The sequence below is a fragment of the Carex rostrata genome, chromosome 19 (assembly GCF_964058835.1).
Source record: "Carex rostrata chromosome 19, lpCarRost1.2, whole genome shotgun sequence".
NCBI lineage: Eukaryota > Viridiplantae > Streptophyta > Magnoliopsida > Poales > Cyperaceae > Carex > Carex rostrata.
The window spans coordinates 1,511,838-1,526,819 of record NC_135936.1 but is presented as its reverse complement, the minus strand read 5'-3'; the positions used below and the strand labels follow the sequence as shown (position 1 = coordinate 1,526,819).

General features: G+C 32.4%; 1 protein-coding gene across 1 annotated transcript; it reads left to right on the top strand.

Moving 5' to 3' along the window:
- Positions 1-537: 537 nt before the first annotated feature.
- LOC144571558 (F-box/kelch-repeat protein At1g80440-like) lies at positions 538-2,232 on the top strand. The gene has a single exon (XM_078320893.1). The coding sequence runs from the start codon at positions 798-800 to the stop codon at positions 1,899-1,901; it is 1,104 nt and encodes a 367-aa protein (XP_078177019.1). The 5' UTR covers positions 538-797; the 3' UTR covers positions 1,902-2,232.
- The last annotated feature ends 12,750 nt before the right edge of the window (positions 2,233-14,982 follow it).

The window sequence follows — 14,982 nt, the reverse complement described above, 5'->3', positions numbered from 1 at the left end:
TCCTACAGGAAATATTACCAAAGATCTTTTATTTTTCATCCCTAGAAGGCCCACCAAGTCGAGAAGCTATCTTCTGCGGAGGTTTTACCTGCGGTGCTGTGAGGTGGTTTTGATCTGGTCCGTTCGTTTCGAATCGGACGGATCAGATCAGATCTTGTTCGAATTTTAAAAAAATTCAAAATTCGGTGAACCCTTAATCTAGCCCGTCCGATCTCAAACGAACGTACCAGATCAAAACCACCGCACAGCACCGCAGGTAAAACCTAGGATAGCGTTTCCCCCCAAGTCTCCTTTCCTGTGGACTCCCGCAGTCATTTAATCCCCTCCATCCGTTGTTTGCTCTGCCCTTCTACAATCCCTGTCCTTCATCAGTCAAATCGTATAGCGAGTCATTATATTTCACAAACATAAACTCGCCACATGAAATTTATACCGTAACAAAATATACAGATATTAAACATCATTATCCATTGATCCTGTTTCTCCTTTTGTCTATAACACTATATAAGCCTCATTCTCCTCCCAGCCTTCTAACTTCCTAAATCTCCTCATCCATTAAACCCCTCTCAAGTCTCAACATCCAACTTCCAATTACAATCCCAAACTCAAAAGCAATTCCAAAAAATAATATTCGCTTTCTCAGTTTGTCTATAAAAACCTCTTTTCTCCTCCCACCGCCTATTTCCCAAATATCCTCTTCCATTAGACCTTCTATCTCCATAAACAACCTCACTGCTTTCCAATTCAAATTTCAAACTCAAATCCATATTTTTCACAAAATTAGCATCAAATTGAGGATGGACGCTCCAAATCTGATTCCGGGCATCCCTGATGAGATCGCGCAGGAGTGCCTGATCCGCATCCCGTACGACTCCTTCCCGTCGGTGCGCCATGTCTGCCGCCAATGGAAGCAAGAAGTCGAATCCAACCCTTTCCACTCGCTCAGACAGGCGTCTGGCATGGCTCAGACTGTAGTCATCGGGGCCCAGTCAGAGCCGTCTCTGATTCCCGCCTCCGAGCAGAACGACCCCAAATCCTACACTGCCTCAGGTACCATCTCCTATCACCTGTCGCTCTTCCACCCTGACACTGGGAAATGGGCCCGGCTCCCCATGATCCCCGGCCTGCCTATTGGCATCCCTCTGTTCTGCCAGCTGGCAACAGTGGGGCGTAAACTGGTCATGCTCGGTGGATGGAAACCAGATACCTGGGCTGCCTCCGACTGGGTCTTTGTGTACGATTTCATGACCGGTGCATGGCGAGGCGGCACTCCAATCCCAGGCCCACGCAGATCCTTCTTTGCATGTGCGGCATCTGAGAATTTGGTCTTTGTCGCCGGAGGGCACGATGACGACAAAAACGCACTCAAGAGTGCCATGGCGTATGATGTGTCATCTGACACCTGGATCCCGTTGCCCGACATGTCGGTCGAGAAGGACGAGCCCAAGGGAGTTTTCATGGATGGTAAGTTCTTGGTAGCTGGTGGTTATGTGACCGCCGAACAAGGTCGGTTCAGGCGGTCGGCGGAGATGTTCGATTCGGTGAGTTGGACATGGGGCCCAGTGGACGAGAACTGGCTGGACGAAGATGCAAAGGCAACACACTCCTGTATGGCTCTCAACGGGAGGGTCTACAAGATGAAAGAAGGGAGATACGTGGCAGTCAGGGAAGGTGACACCTGGAGGGTTGCCGGAGAAGTCCCAGAGGACGCACGGGTGTCCACAAGGCTCGCAGATGCAGGGGATCGGAGGCTGGCAGTGGTGGGGACGTCTTGTCATGGTGGGATCCCGGTCGCTTACGTGGCTAGGGAAGAGATCGGCAAGATGATGACGTGGCAGAGGATGGACATGCCACCCGAGTTCTGGGGCCACATTCATGGGATCTGTAGCATGGAACTTTAAATTTAAGCTTTGCTTAAGTAATGTAATCCTGTTTTCCCTCTTTTTGGCTTTTATAAATTTTGCATAAATTTTGGTATGATATTTGTAGTGGCGTTTTAAAATGAGGGGTGCTCTGTAAGTATTTTGATATCCGGAATCCCTCTGCTATGAAAAAGTATAAAAACATAGCTTTGACTTAATTTTACTAAATTTATTATGCGTAATGTTTTATTAGTTCTATTTGCTCTAGTAATGCGGATGCCAAGAACATGCTTGCATTTGCCACGAAGTCATTAAATTAGATTAGAAGTAAAATTAGTTTAATTTCAGAACTAGAGACATACTTTTCAGAGGGGGGAAAAAACAATATTGAAGTTTATCCTGAGAATTTGAATTATTATTTTAAAGTCAACTGTCGATATGTAAGTCGTACAATCAAAACAAACTTCAAACAGTTTTTTTTAGGAAATAGTATTTGATTGGTTGGCGCTATCCGATTGTGATCCTATCGTGTAAAATATAACACTGTTGCTATCAAATATCAATAGTGGTGGATGTCCGCCTTCTCAGTTAATCGTTTCCCTTCATATCCCCTACTATTTCAAAATTTTAATTAAGCAACATACCGTCAGCATCATCCTGTCAAAATAAGCAACGGAATTATTATCGTGACATTTCTAAGTGTGTCCAGAGAAAATAATATAGTTACTATTTAATCGTTTTATTTTGATATTTAAATTTGAAATTATCGTTACTTTAAAAATGAAGGTATAATTGAGACGAAAAGAGATGGTATATGTTAAAAAAATTATTCTAGAAATAATTTTCATCACTCATCAATTATTCTAGAAATATTTAATCAGTGTTGCAGTGATCTTGTCATCACTCATCAATAATGTTTACCTGGAGGTGACCAATCAGGAAAAAATTTCATCAATTTGAACATGCTAAAATGGAATTTGTTGTTTGTGCGATAAACTTTCTCCTGCAATTCACTTTTCCGTGGTGCCTTTTCTGAGGCAGCTTTACTAGGGGTGTCAATGGTATTACACGGGTAGAGAAAAATTATTTTCATACCTATTAAAAATTAATTTTATTCATACTTTATTCATATTTATTAAGAATTTGCCTTATTCTATTTTACTCATATCCGTTAAAATTAACGGGTAATTAAACGGTAGTGGACGAATAACGAATAATACAAATATAATATTTTATTATTTTTACAAATAAACTATCAAAACTTATCATGTCATACATATGCAATTACAATTACTAATATTAAATTAAAATATAAATATATAATTAATTTTAAGTAATAGTTTTTTATAAATTCAATTCCTTAACTAAATAATAAAATATTCAAATAAAAAGTAAAATATTTAGCATAATATTTTTCTTATGATATAATTTATTTTATATAATTATCCGTTACTTAACAGGTACAAAATAACATTTACTCGTACTCAAACCTATTTATTTAATGAAAAAAAATTCTTACTCATACCCAATAAGTTAACGAAAAAGAATCTTATCCATATCCGTCGTATTGAATACGATACGAGTAGAATAAATGGGTAAACGGGTGTCATTGACACCCGTAAGCTTTACCATTTGAGAAACAATACAAAATTGTCTTAACTATTCATAATAATAATCCGTTTATGTATTTAAGAGAAATTTATATATATTCCCATCAAAACTTCTCTTTTTAGATATATCCCATCACAATTCTAAATTTAGTTATATCCCCATTAAAACTAAATGGTTTTATTTATATCCCCATTTCTTCATTTAACCTCTTACAATTTAATATAAATACTAATAAAACATTTAAAAAATTATTTTGCCCTTCATCAAAATTACTGTGCTAATCCCTTATCTTTCTTTCCCGCTAAACCCTTCCATAGGTGACGCCGAGTCGCTGATCCTTTCCCTCAATTCTCCTCCGGACACACATCCTTGTTTCATGTAATCTTATTAATTATTTTTTTTTTTTTTAAAAAGAACATAGGTCCACTGATAGTTTCATTGTCATTCATATATTTAGCAGTTAGCACAGTAATTTTGATGAAGAGCAAAATAGTCTTTGAGAAATTTTATCTAAAAAGCGAAGTTTTGATGTTAAATCCAAACTAACAACGGGTCCATGCGAGAATAAAAGAAACTCCAGACGTACTGTGGTTGTGAGGAGAGCAGACCTTGATATTTCTTCTTCACTGTGGGCCCCACAAACAGGTAAAGTAGATGAGGCTAAGCTTTGCGCCTATCATTTCACTGTTGCCGTGGTCCCACTACGGCCGTCCTTTGACCTCATTGACGTACATGATAAGAAAAAGATATATTTGTGAGATTCGCAAGCGTACTCACCGGGTTTCAATTTCATCCCAAAAAAGGGTTTGTGATATTCTTAATCTGAACCGTCCGATTTTGATCTAACAAATGGACTTGGGAGTCTTGGAACTTTTTTATCACGACAGAGGTAAAAGACACACGAACATACCGCACATGCCACGCCAGATCCATTTAAGTTTTATCCGTTGGGATCGTGCTGGATACGGTTGAGATTTTACGGATTTGATAACCCGCTACTTAATTGCCCCACTATTTAATTTGCACAAATTTATGCTTATAAGTAATTAAGTATGCGCTATAATAATTATAAAAATGTGTTAAAATATATATTCGGTTATATAGAGAATATAGAAAATCCTCGTTTGTTTTCAATTTGTGTATATCAATGACTATTGGATTAAAAATAAATATTTTATTTTTTTGAAGATTAGTGGCTTAAAATCAATATTTTTGAATAGTCTAATACAACAAACTATTAAATCAACGAAAACTCTTTTGGAAACTATTGGATATGAGTTTCTTTTAATTTAAATTTATTAATTTTCGAGTTGAGAAAATATTGAGAAACTTTTAAAAAAAAATTCGATATAAAAATTAGCCGTAGAAAGTTATGTATATGAAACAGGAGAAACTGTCACTAGTGCTATGTTAGAACTCCAGGTCCTACAGTCAATGGTACTTGAAGTGAAGTCTTAGGAATAATTAGAAATTTTTTCTTAAAATTTATTTTGTACTTGATGGAAAATATTTTGTTCATTAAGATTGATTTATTTACATATTTCTTAAATTTACTGTAAATTCTTGTTTTAAATATATATTTTTTACATTTTTTAATGAGAAGATTGAGTGTCAAGTCATCTAACATTCTTTTTAAACCCTTATCTTTACAACAAATGATTCTTTCCATCTGAGTTTCGTATTCAAGACCTACCACATCAAATAATATCTGTCTTTACCACTAAATCAAATGTTAATTCTCTGATTTAAATATATTTCAAAAAAGATTGTTTCATTTGAATTTAATTTAATTACCAAGGACGTTAAGTTGACACAAAAGAATTTATAATTCGGGATTATACAAAACAAGAAAACAAATGTGTTTATATCTTTCCGAACTATCTCTTTATTTCCAATTGAAACACCATCGTTGATGTGCGGTACCTGAGATAAAATGAAATCAAATTTTCTGAATTTTCTTTATTTTTAAATAAAGATGGAGGTCATGTTCCTCAATTTTAAAAGAGGAGGGATCTAATTACACCATTTTATGGTGACACATCTTGACACTATATTTTTATAAGGTTTTTTTTGCAATTTCAAAATTCAAATAGTCGATCCGAACTGTTTGTTCATATTAAAATGTGCTTGGAGACCAGATTTTACATTTTTTAGAAATTTATTACTATTTATTTATATTTTTTTTAAATTGTTGTTTTTCAATGATCCAAAATTACCTCAAAACAATAATTTTATACACATCTTAATAAATACTAAAAAAATTCTAAAAAAAATGTAAAATTTGGTCTCCAAGTACATTTTAATATGGAGATCATGTTGAACGGTTCGGATCGTCTAGATGTGTCACTATAAAAATATGGTATCAAGATGTGTCACTATAAAATGGTGTAAAAATATTCCAATAGGAAAAAAAATATTGAAATTTCAAAGTTATGACTTTTCACACACACAAAACATTATTTTAATTACTGAATCACGATAATGCAACTATTAGCACAATTTAGGAAACGAAAGGGACAGATGTGCGATGAGAGACAATAAAAGAGACAGTTTTGAAGATTTTTTGATAGAAAAAATGAGGCAGATAGAACCGATGAATATTTTACAAATCGCCTCCTTTGCTGGCCCACCAAGAGAAGCTTCTAAAGATAATGCGCGGTGGAAGCAACAAATTAGGGCTCTTTATTGCTTTTAGATAAAGCTTCACAATTCACAACTTTTGGTTGCAATTTGATAATGGCAAAAGTTTGTTGGTCTATCGTCTTTGTTATTATAATCGAAGATAAATATCAATCAATCAAAATCAATGAACGCCTAAAATTTGTCGCAAGATATTTTGTTTTTTTCTAACTTGGTACAATATATGAAGAAGATGCACACAACTTTGTTCTTTATATTTCCTTGCACCTTCATCTATCAAATATAACAATAAAAGAATTGGATCTAGAAAACACAAACGGACCAAAATAATTAGTACATATTTTGATTCAAATTTGAATTTCGACACATAATGAATATTAACGAATATAGAAAACTACATCTGTTTAGCATATGTAGATAAAGATATAATATTTTTTCAGATTTTTTTATTTATTTATTAGAAGAATCATGTTTTGGTCTAGTGACAAATGCGTATATCATCTGATGTGATTATGAGTTCGAAACTCAGAATGTGAAAAATTCTTTGTTGTTTATTATAATAACAAATATTTATAAAGAGTATTGGATGGTTTGACTCTAAGGTCCCAACCCTTTCTTTCAATTTTTCTTCTTTTTTCAACTCATATGATCATGGTCTGAAAGATTGATTATTGTGTATGTATGAAATTTGTATAACGAAGCGAATACATTTAACTTTACTTCTAAATTTGTATAGAGTCAACATGTTTTAGCATGGATAAAATAAGGATCATGTTCTTATTTTTATATTACTGATTCAAGAAAATATGTTTGTAATTAGTATTGAACTAAAATCTGATTTACAGATGCTTAAACATTGACTCAAAAGATCCGAGTCATCAAAAAAGGAAAGAAAAAAAAATCTTAGATAAAAGTAGGATAAATAAGAAGCTAAAAAATTAATTTTAGGAAAATAGAAAGACTAATTTAAGTTGGTTTGATATATGGATATTATAATACATATTTTCCTTCATATTATGAATTGAGTGATTAGTACAGTGAATCTCTTTTGTTTTCTTTTGTATCTTTTGGCATGTTAATATTTGAATAACATCAAATTGATTCCTTTGTAGTTCCATCATTCCATGGGCAGGATTGAGAATATATATCACATCAGATGAGAATTTTTTTATCTATAGAAATTATTAAAGTCACTTGTACGAAAATAAAAAGAGTACTTGATTTACAACAAATTTAGAAAGATCTGGCTCAATGATTCTGATCCATCGATTTTTTTTTAACGGTTAAAAAGGAGAAATTTGTAAGCCACATTTCATCAGATACTAAGTGGATCTGATTCAATGAGTTAGATCAAAATATATATATATATTTTAAATTTGGTAGAAAAGAGTTGTTACATTTAATTAGCCTAAATTTTTGGATCTTCATTATTGAGACCAATTCACCTGTATTGGATCTTCACCATTGAGACTGATCCACCTAGAATTGAATTTTTTTTAACGTCTATATTTCAAATATTTCCCATCAACATCTATTTTGCTTTAAAATAAAATATATTGATGGATCTAGACCATTGAGATTGATCCATATATTTGGATCGGTCTCATTTAGTCAGATCATTTTAGATTTGTTGGAAATCAAGTACTCTTTCCGTGCGTATGAATTTAATAATTTGTATAGATAAAAAATTTCCCACCAGATGACCAAACCATATATAGTTTAGGATTTCTCACATTATAAAAATCAACTTAATTGCGAACACTACTCTAGATGTAATTGTGAATAAAAAGATAAACATGAAAGTTTATTAGTTTTAAACAAAAATGCCTCCTTTATAATCTAGAACAATATCAACAATTAGAATTCATACTAGAATTCTATATTTGAAATTGTGAGAACTTCGTCCTCCACATATTTTAATTTGTGGTAGTCACTCCATTAAAAATAACATTTCAATATGATTGATGGTTTTAACATTATTTGAAGGATAAGTTTCAATGTATTCAGCCCAATAAATCAATCTATAGCTAGGATTACATCATTGTTGGAAAGAGAATGCCATATCTAATTTGCTTGTTACAAGAAAAGGAAACAAAACAAGGATCGGTATCATGAACTATAAAGAAAGTACTTGAGACACGTTTGCATATTGATTTTATTATAATTATTATTAGCTTTCTAATTATCTTCTTTGACAAAACACTACAAGCCACGTAAACCATCAGCATCTTGCCGATTATATATGTATTATCCAATGAGTCGAAGTCAATAACATTGTTCAAAAAATAAAAATAAAAATTGTGGTGATGAGATCCGGGTTTAAATATGTGTTGATGAGATTACCAGTATAATTGGCAATATTCTATTGCAAATGGTTGGGGTTTAGATGAAGAAACCCGAACCCAACATTACACGACAAGCTTAATTGAAAACAATTCTCCATTTCAAACCTTGCATCATCACGAATTTTCAACTGGTATCTTAGACTTGAATTCCCAGGTGGCATACATAATTTATGTATATTTTATTATTTTGTCAAAAAAATTTAATCAAGAATGAAGAAGATGTATATGAAAAGTATTTACCACAGGGATGAGAGCTACGCTTACAAGAAAAGGCGAGCATAAATTCTGTAGTACTATAACAACAAAAATCAACAATATTCCTCCAAAAGAAGGGGAATTAACAGGACTAATGTTGTGTGTCTGACAATGGGTCCCACCGAAGTAATGGGAACACTGATAGTCTGATACAGATTGGGAATTAGTTTGGTAAACTGTCAATCGTGTTGTTGTTAAACTGCATTTGTTGAGGGTCTGATACATAAATACTTTTTCGATGGATGGCAGGAACATTTTGTGTATTTTACTGGCAGGAACATTTAGCTGTACCAGTCAACTGGTATCGATCATATTAGAAATTCAAATTCCAACTCAAAATTTGAGCTTTTGAATCGGAATTCTTTGTTAAAAATTGACATGAATCATAAAACAACCCCATAAATTTTCAAATTGTTCCAAATTGACCTGAATTTTGATCAGTCGGCCCCAACTTCAAACTTAAGTTTTACGTTACCGTAAAAGATTCAGGCTCAAAACTGACGTCGCATGATCTGTGCGACTGTGCAAGTTAAAACTGATTGTGCTTTGCATGCCACTTCTTTTTTTTTCAAACAAAAAAATTGGTTCACATTATATAATAGAAAATGAAGCACCTGGTTATCGTGTGTGTCAGTGTGTGTGTGTGTGCATGCAGCATAGCAAAACTATTAAAAGCAATTTTCAAATCTGTCCCTGAAGAAGCATCCAAACTTTAAACTCTTTTCTCCTTTTGATAAACATCACAACAGCAACTGGCTTTTCACAGAAAAAGGAAATAAAATAGAACTTTTAGTTGTCATTATAAAAATGTCATAGGTTGGGAGGGCATCACTGTATTATTTCGTGGCCATAATTGTATTTTTTACGTAGAGCAACACAGCGTGATTAGTCCAAAAGCATCATTAATTAGCTCTACGGCATTGTTGAAATTTGGATCAATATGTTGAATTTGGCTCAATATATTTAATTAAAAAAAATATTCTAGTTGTTCTATTGTGATTATATATCAGTAAAAAGAAATGTACATGTTTTACCTTCACTTTTTTTTATTTAATTTCGGTGAGAATGTTTTTACAACGGGGAAGAAAGGTAATTTAGTGTAAGAACAGATCAACAGAATGCCATTTAGTACTATTTAGCACTAGCTCTATATTCTGATCTTAGCAACTTTGAAACTATCAAATTTCTTACTTTTTTTTTTTGTGGGGAGGCATAAATTAATTTCAATGTTAAGAACCAGTCTTTCGCATGTTTGAAATCCAGTTACAGAATACCTTGGGTAACTTCGGCTCTCAATCATGCTCCTAAAAATATATAATAAATAAATAAAATTTAATGTTTGTGAACAGTATCTGAAGCTTTCGCACAGGATTGACGTACTAACATATTTGAATAATTATTTCTGTACCCGCGCTACAGTACCCGCACAGTACCCGCGCTACAGTATCTGCATTTTGAGGAATAATATATTATGGTCCCACTAATTATATTGTGTCCACTAATTATTATTCTTAAAAGATATTATATAGTCTCAACTAATTATTATTCTAAAATTCCAACAGCACCCTTTCAAAGCCTTGACACTAATTCCGCGTCAATATTTCTCTAACAAAAATAGTTGACCTCATAAAAATAAATACTTCAGTGCATAGATATAAATACTTTCAATACTTAGATATTAATATTTTCAGTGTCATATGTAAAAAGAGGAGGGATCTAATTACAACATTATGGCAGTTTAGGTCCCCACAAGCAGTTATGTAAAAATTACAACATTGTTTACTATATAGATATAAATACTTGTGTTCTTTGAACTTCAAGATTTGACTATTAATATTAAAAAAAAAGTTATAGATCTGGAACGATTGCAGTCCCCACAAGCAATTATGGCAGTTTAGGTGCAGGTACGACGTCAGAAATTTCAAAAAAAGGTGCGGGTACGATTATTTAAAAATAATCAATTTATCATTTACATTGTTTACTATATAGATATAAATACTTGTGTTCTTTGAACTATATACTTCAAGATTTGACTATTAGTATTTTAAAATAAAGTTACAAATCTGGAACAGTTGCGGTCTCCACAAGTAATTATGGCAGTTTAGGTGCGGGTACGACATCATAAATTTCAAAAAAAAGTGCGGGTACGATTATTTAAAAATAATTAATTTATCATTTACATTGTTTACTATATAGATATAAATACTTGTGTTCTTTGAACTACATACTTCAAAATTTCACTATTAATATTAAAAAAAAAGTTATAGATCTAAAGTGCAGTTATGACAGTTTGGTTCCCACAAACAGTTATGGCAGTTTAGGTGCGGGTACTGTGCGAGTACTGTAGCGCGGGTACTCATATCAGCTTCCTTCATATTTATTCTCTCTATGAAATTGTGTTGTTGTATTCAAGCCACTAATTGCTGGTGTGGAGGTCATTTATGGTAAAAGTCGTTATCAAACAGGTAAAAATAGGAAGATGTCTCTTTTGAGGAAATAAATCTGCTGTGATTATTTGGGAATCATAGGATCCTGTTAGGAGTGTCAACGGGTATGATACGGGTCGGGTGGAGGCATTTTATATATGAATTTGTTATAATAACGAAAAAAAAATCTTTACTCTTATTCATCTTTTCGAATACGGTATGGGTCGGGCAAACGGATAAAAATGTGCCATTGACATCTTGATTTGTATTTTCGATAAAATATTTTTCAGAACAAGAAAAATAGAAAATAATAATAATGAATACAACTAATTTGTATTATGAAAATTTAATAAAATACAAAAATTTATTGTATCATGTATTATCTTCATACACACATATATCTATATATATATATATATATATAGAGAGAGAGAGAGAGAGATGGACTTGGGTGAGACGCGGTGTATACGCGTTTATACTTCACGCCGTATTTTCATTTTGAAAGTCCAAACGACCGATCCGAACCGTTAGATGTTTAATCCATATTGAAATGTGCTTGGAAACTAAATTTTACATTTCTTGGAAATTTTTTACTATTTATTAAGCATTTTTGAAAGTCTGAAAATCCGGGTGAACAGTAAAAAACAGTAAAATTTTTTGAACCACCGGATCAGCGATTTTCAAAGTGGCTTAATAAATAGTAAAAAAATTTCAAAAAATGTAAAATTTGGTCTCCAAGCACATTTCAATATGGAGATCGTGTTGAGCGGTTCGGATCGGTTGTTTGAATTTTCAAAATGGCTAAACTGTACCATGGAGCACCAAACGCGTATACTTCGCGTCTCACCCAAGTCCATCTATATATATATATATATAATTTTATTTTTTAAAATTATCTTATACGATAACGGTAAGATAACGAAAAAAAATATTTACTCTGACTCATATCTGATAAGCTAACAAAAAAAAAATGTCCTTATCCATATTTTTGGATACGATACAGAGAAAGGAGCGCCATTGACACCCCTAGATCATGTTATTCTAAATCCAACCTTTCATTTGTTTGAAGATTTGTGCATAGAAAATAAAAGTTTTTGAGATTTGTGCAATCTAATAAATAAAATAATGAATTTGAAATAACAGGGTCAAGATTTATTTCCCTCCTTTGAAGCCGGGATATATATTAATTTACTTGTGAACAAAGGCGTGACCCTTATTTTTTATTCAAAAATATTTATTTGTGAATAATTTATCATGGCTATCAAGAAACATGAGGAAGTAATTCATCCGTGTTGTAAAGTGCACAAATTTTTTTCTTCATATTTTCATATTATTAATAGTACACTTTCTCTAATTTTTTTTTTTTTTAAAAGAGCACAAATTCGTCGGCTTAATTACCCACGTAAATCACATAGAGGAATGAACACCATTGCAACTGGGATTAAGTACAAGCGCAAACTAATAATTAAATTTAATCTCTATACAAGAAACTTATTCTTGAAATAAAAATGAATAAGTTTGCTATAATTATTGAAGGAGGTTACATCATGTTCTATTATGGACGCACTCATTCAGGAGGAATCCAATTATTTATGTACGAAAGCCGAAAAGGCATGGAGAAGCCTCAACTCCATTCACACAACTTGAATAACTTTGTTTCACAAAAAAAATAAAAAAATTGTTTTTACTAGTTTTTTTATTTATTTATTTCTAATTTAGTTTACTTCTTTGATCAAATGCCATATTTCTATATAAAACTTTCCATCAATTTAAAGGTAAAAAAAATGTTTATATGAAAATATTTGTTCCCATTGACTAGAAGGAAACTTTTTATATTTTTCTTTTGTGAAAAGAGGAGAATTTATGTTTACTCTTGACAAATAATAAGTCATATTTCGGCTCGTTAAATTTACGTTTGTTTGTTTGCGCAAACGATAAATTTCCAGAACAAAACTAAATTTATTAACAAAAAAGTCCAATAATGGATGACAATATATTTGGTAGATTTTTCTGTCGGATAACTTTGGATTATAAGTGTATGTAGATGAGATTTGGTTTGGTAATTATTTCCAAAACCGAGGTCATGTAAGCATAAGTGAGGTTTAAAAAAAAAATAAAGAAATAAAACTCGAGTCGAATAGTTAAGTCAGGATCTTAAACATGTTTTTTATACGAATTATAAAAATGACAAATAAAGTCAGAAGTATAGCTTGTACCAGACGATTGGTTTTCTTGTTTCTTGGCGGCTACATTAAGCTAATACATGAAACGAGCAATCTTAATCCGATCAAGCTTCTTGTTTGCATGATATTTGGATACTGGTCAAATGTCGTCATGGTTATCCAGTTTATGACCTTAAAATGGAAAATAAGTTTCACCAAGTTAACTTGAATTGAGAACTAGCTTTTTGATTTAGTGGCAAGGGCACATAGTCTCTATGTAAGAGATTATGTATACGAAATTGAGTTAGGCTGGGTGCTATGGATAGCATAGTGGCCTCTATGCTACGGCTCAATATTTGAGTTTTCAAAATCCAAACGGTCTATCCGAACCGTTCATCTTATTCTCCATATTATTATCTGCTTGGAGACCAAATTTTATAATTTTCTGAATTTTTTTACTATTTATTAAGCCACTTTGAAAATCGCTAATCCAACGGTTTTACTGTTTTGTGCAGCCACCGTTGGATCAACAATTTTGTAAAATACTTAATAAATAGTAAAAAAATTCAGAAAAATGTAAAATTTGGTCTCCAAGCAGATATTAATATGGAGAATAAGATGAACGGTTCGGATCGACCGTTTGGATTTTGAAAACTCGAATATTGAGCCGTAGCATAGAGGTCACTATGTTATCCATAGCACCCCAGCCTAACTCTACGAAATTTGAATGGAAAATTAAATAGTTTGGTGACTTGACTTTCAACTTTTATAAAAAAAAAAAAGTTAACTTGAATCTCAAAAAATGATACGGGTTCTATATGAAATTCTGAAGACAATAATTGGTGCTCAGAATGCTTCAAAATGGCGTACTCCATGACAATAACCCAAAAAAAATTGAATAATAAACACTAATTTTGAAATTCGTTTTCGGCCCTTCAAATTTTGAAATTTTGTTTTGATCGCTAAAAATTATTAATTATTTCAGATCTATCCCACTATTGATATTTGTTAAAACAAATGGACGAAAATTCACATCATCTCGCGAGTTGCGACATGTTCTCAAAATTATTGTTCACATCATTAATTAAGTTGAGGTAACATTGATATTAACTTTCACATTATCGGACTCTGGTGATGTGAATATAACATTAGCATCAATAATTTTTGCAAAATTATTTATTTAAAAGAGCTAGAATTTGACCACTTAAAACGACTTTGAGGACAACATATTTGCTAGCTTTCTAGTGCTAATCTCGCATTAACTCAGAATGGTTAATGGTAGGGGGTAAAAATATTAACAGTGCTGATGTGACTTCACTCAGAGCGTGAGTCTTAAAATATATTTCTTTTTTGGCATTTTAATCAACATTTTTATTCATGCTCGGGCTTAAAATTTAGCGCCATGGCATCAAGGCTGGATATGGTACACTGGGTGAGAAATTGATACTCCATGGTATTTTTAAGAAGTGTTTTTTTTGTTAAACGATGTGTTATAGTGCAAATTATGTTTAATAATATTCTAAATTGGTTGACCATACTATATTTGACTTAGGTTATTAGATATTTGGATTCATGGGCTTATCTCTTATTCTCTTATCTCCATTCTATTATTAAGCACGTTGGGTGTCCGATCCGCCAACGGCTATGATTAAAAGTTGAAATTTCAGATTTAATCTCAGCT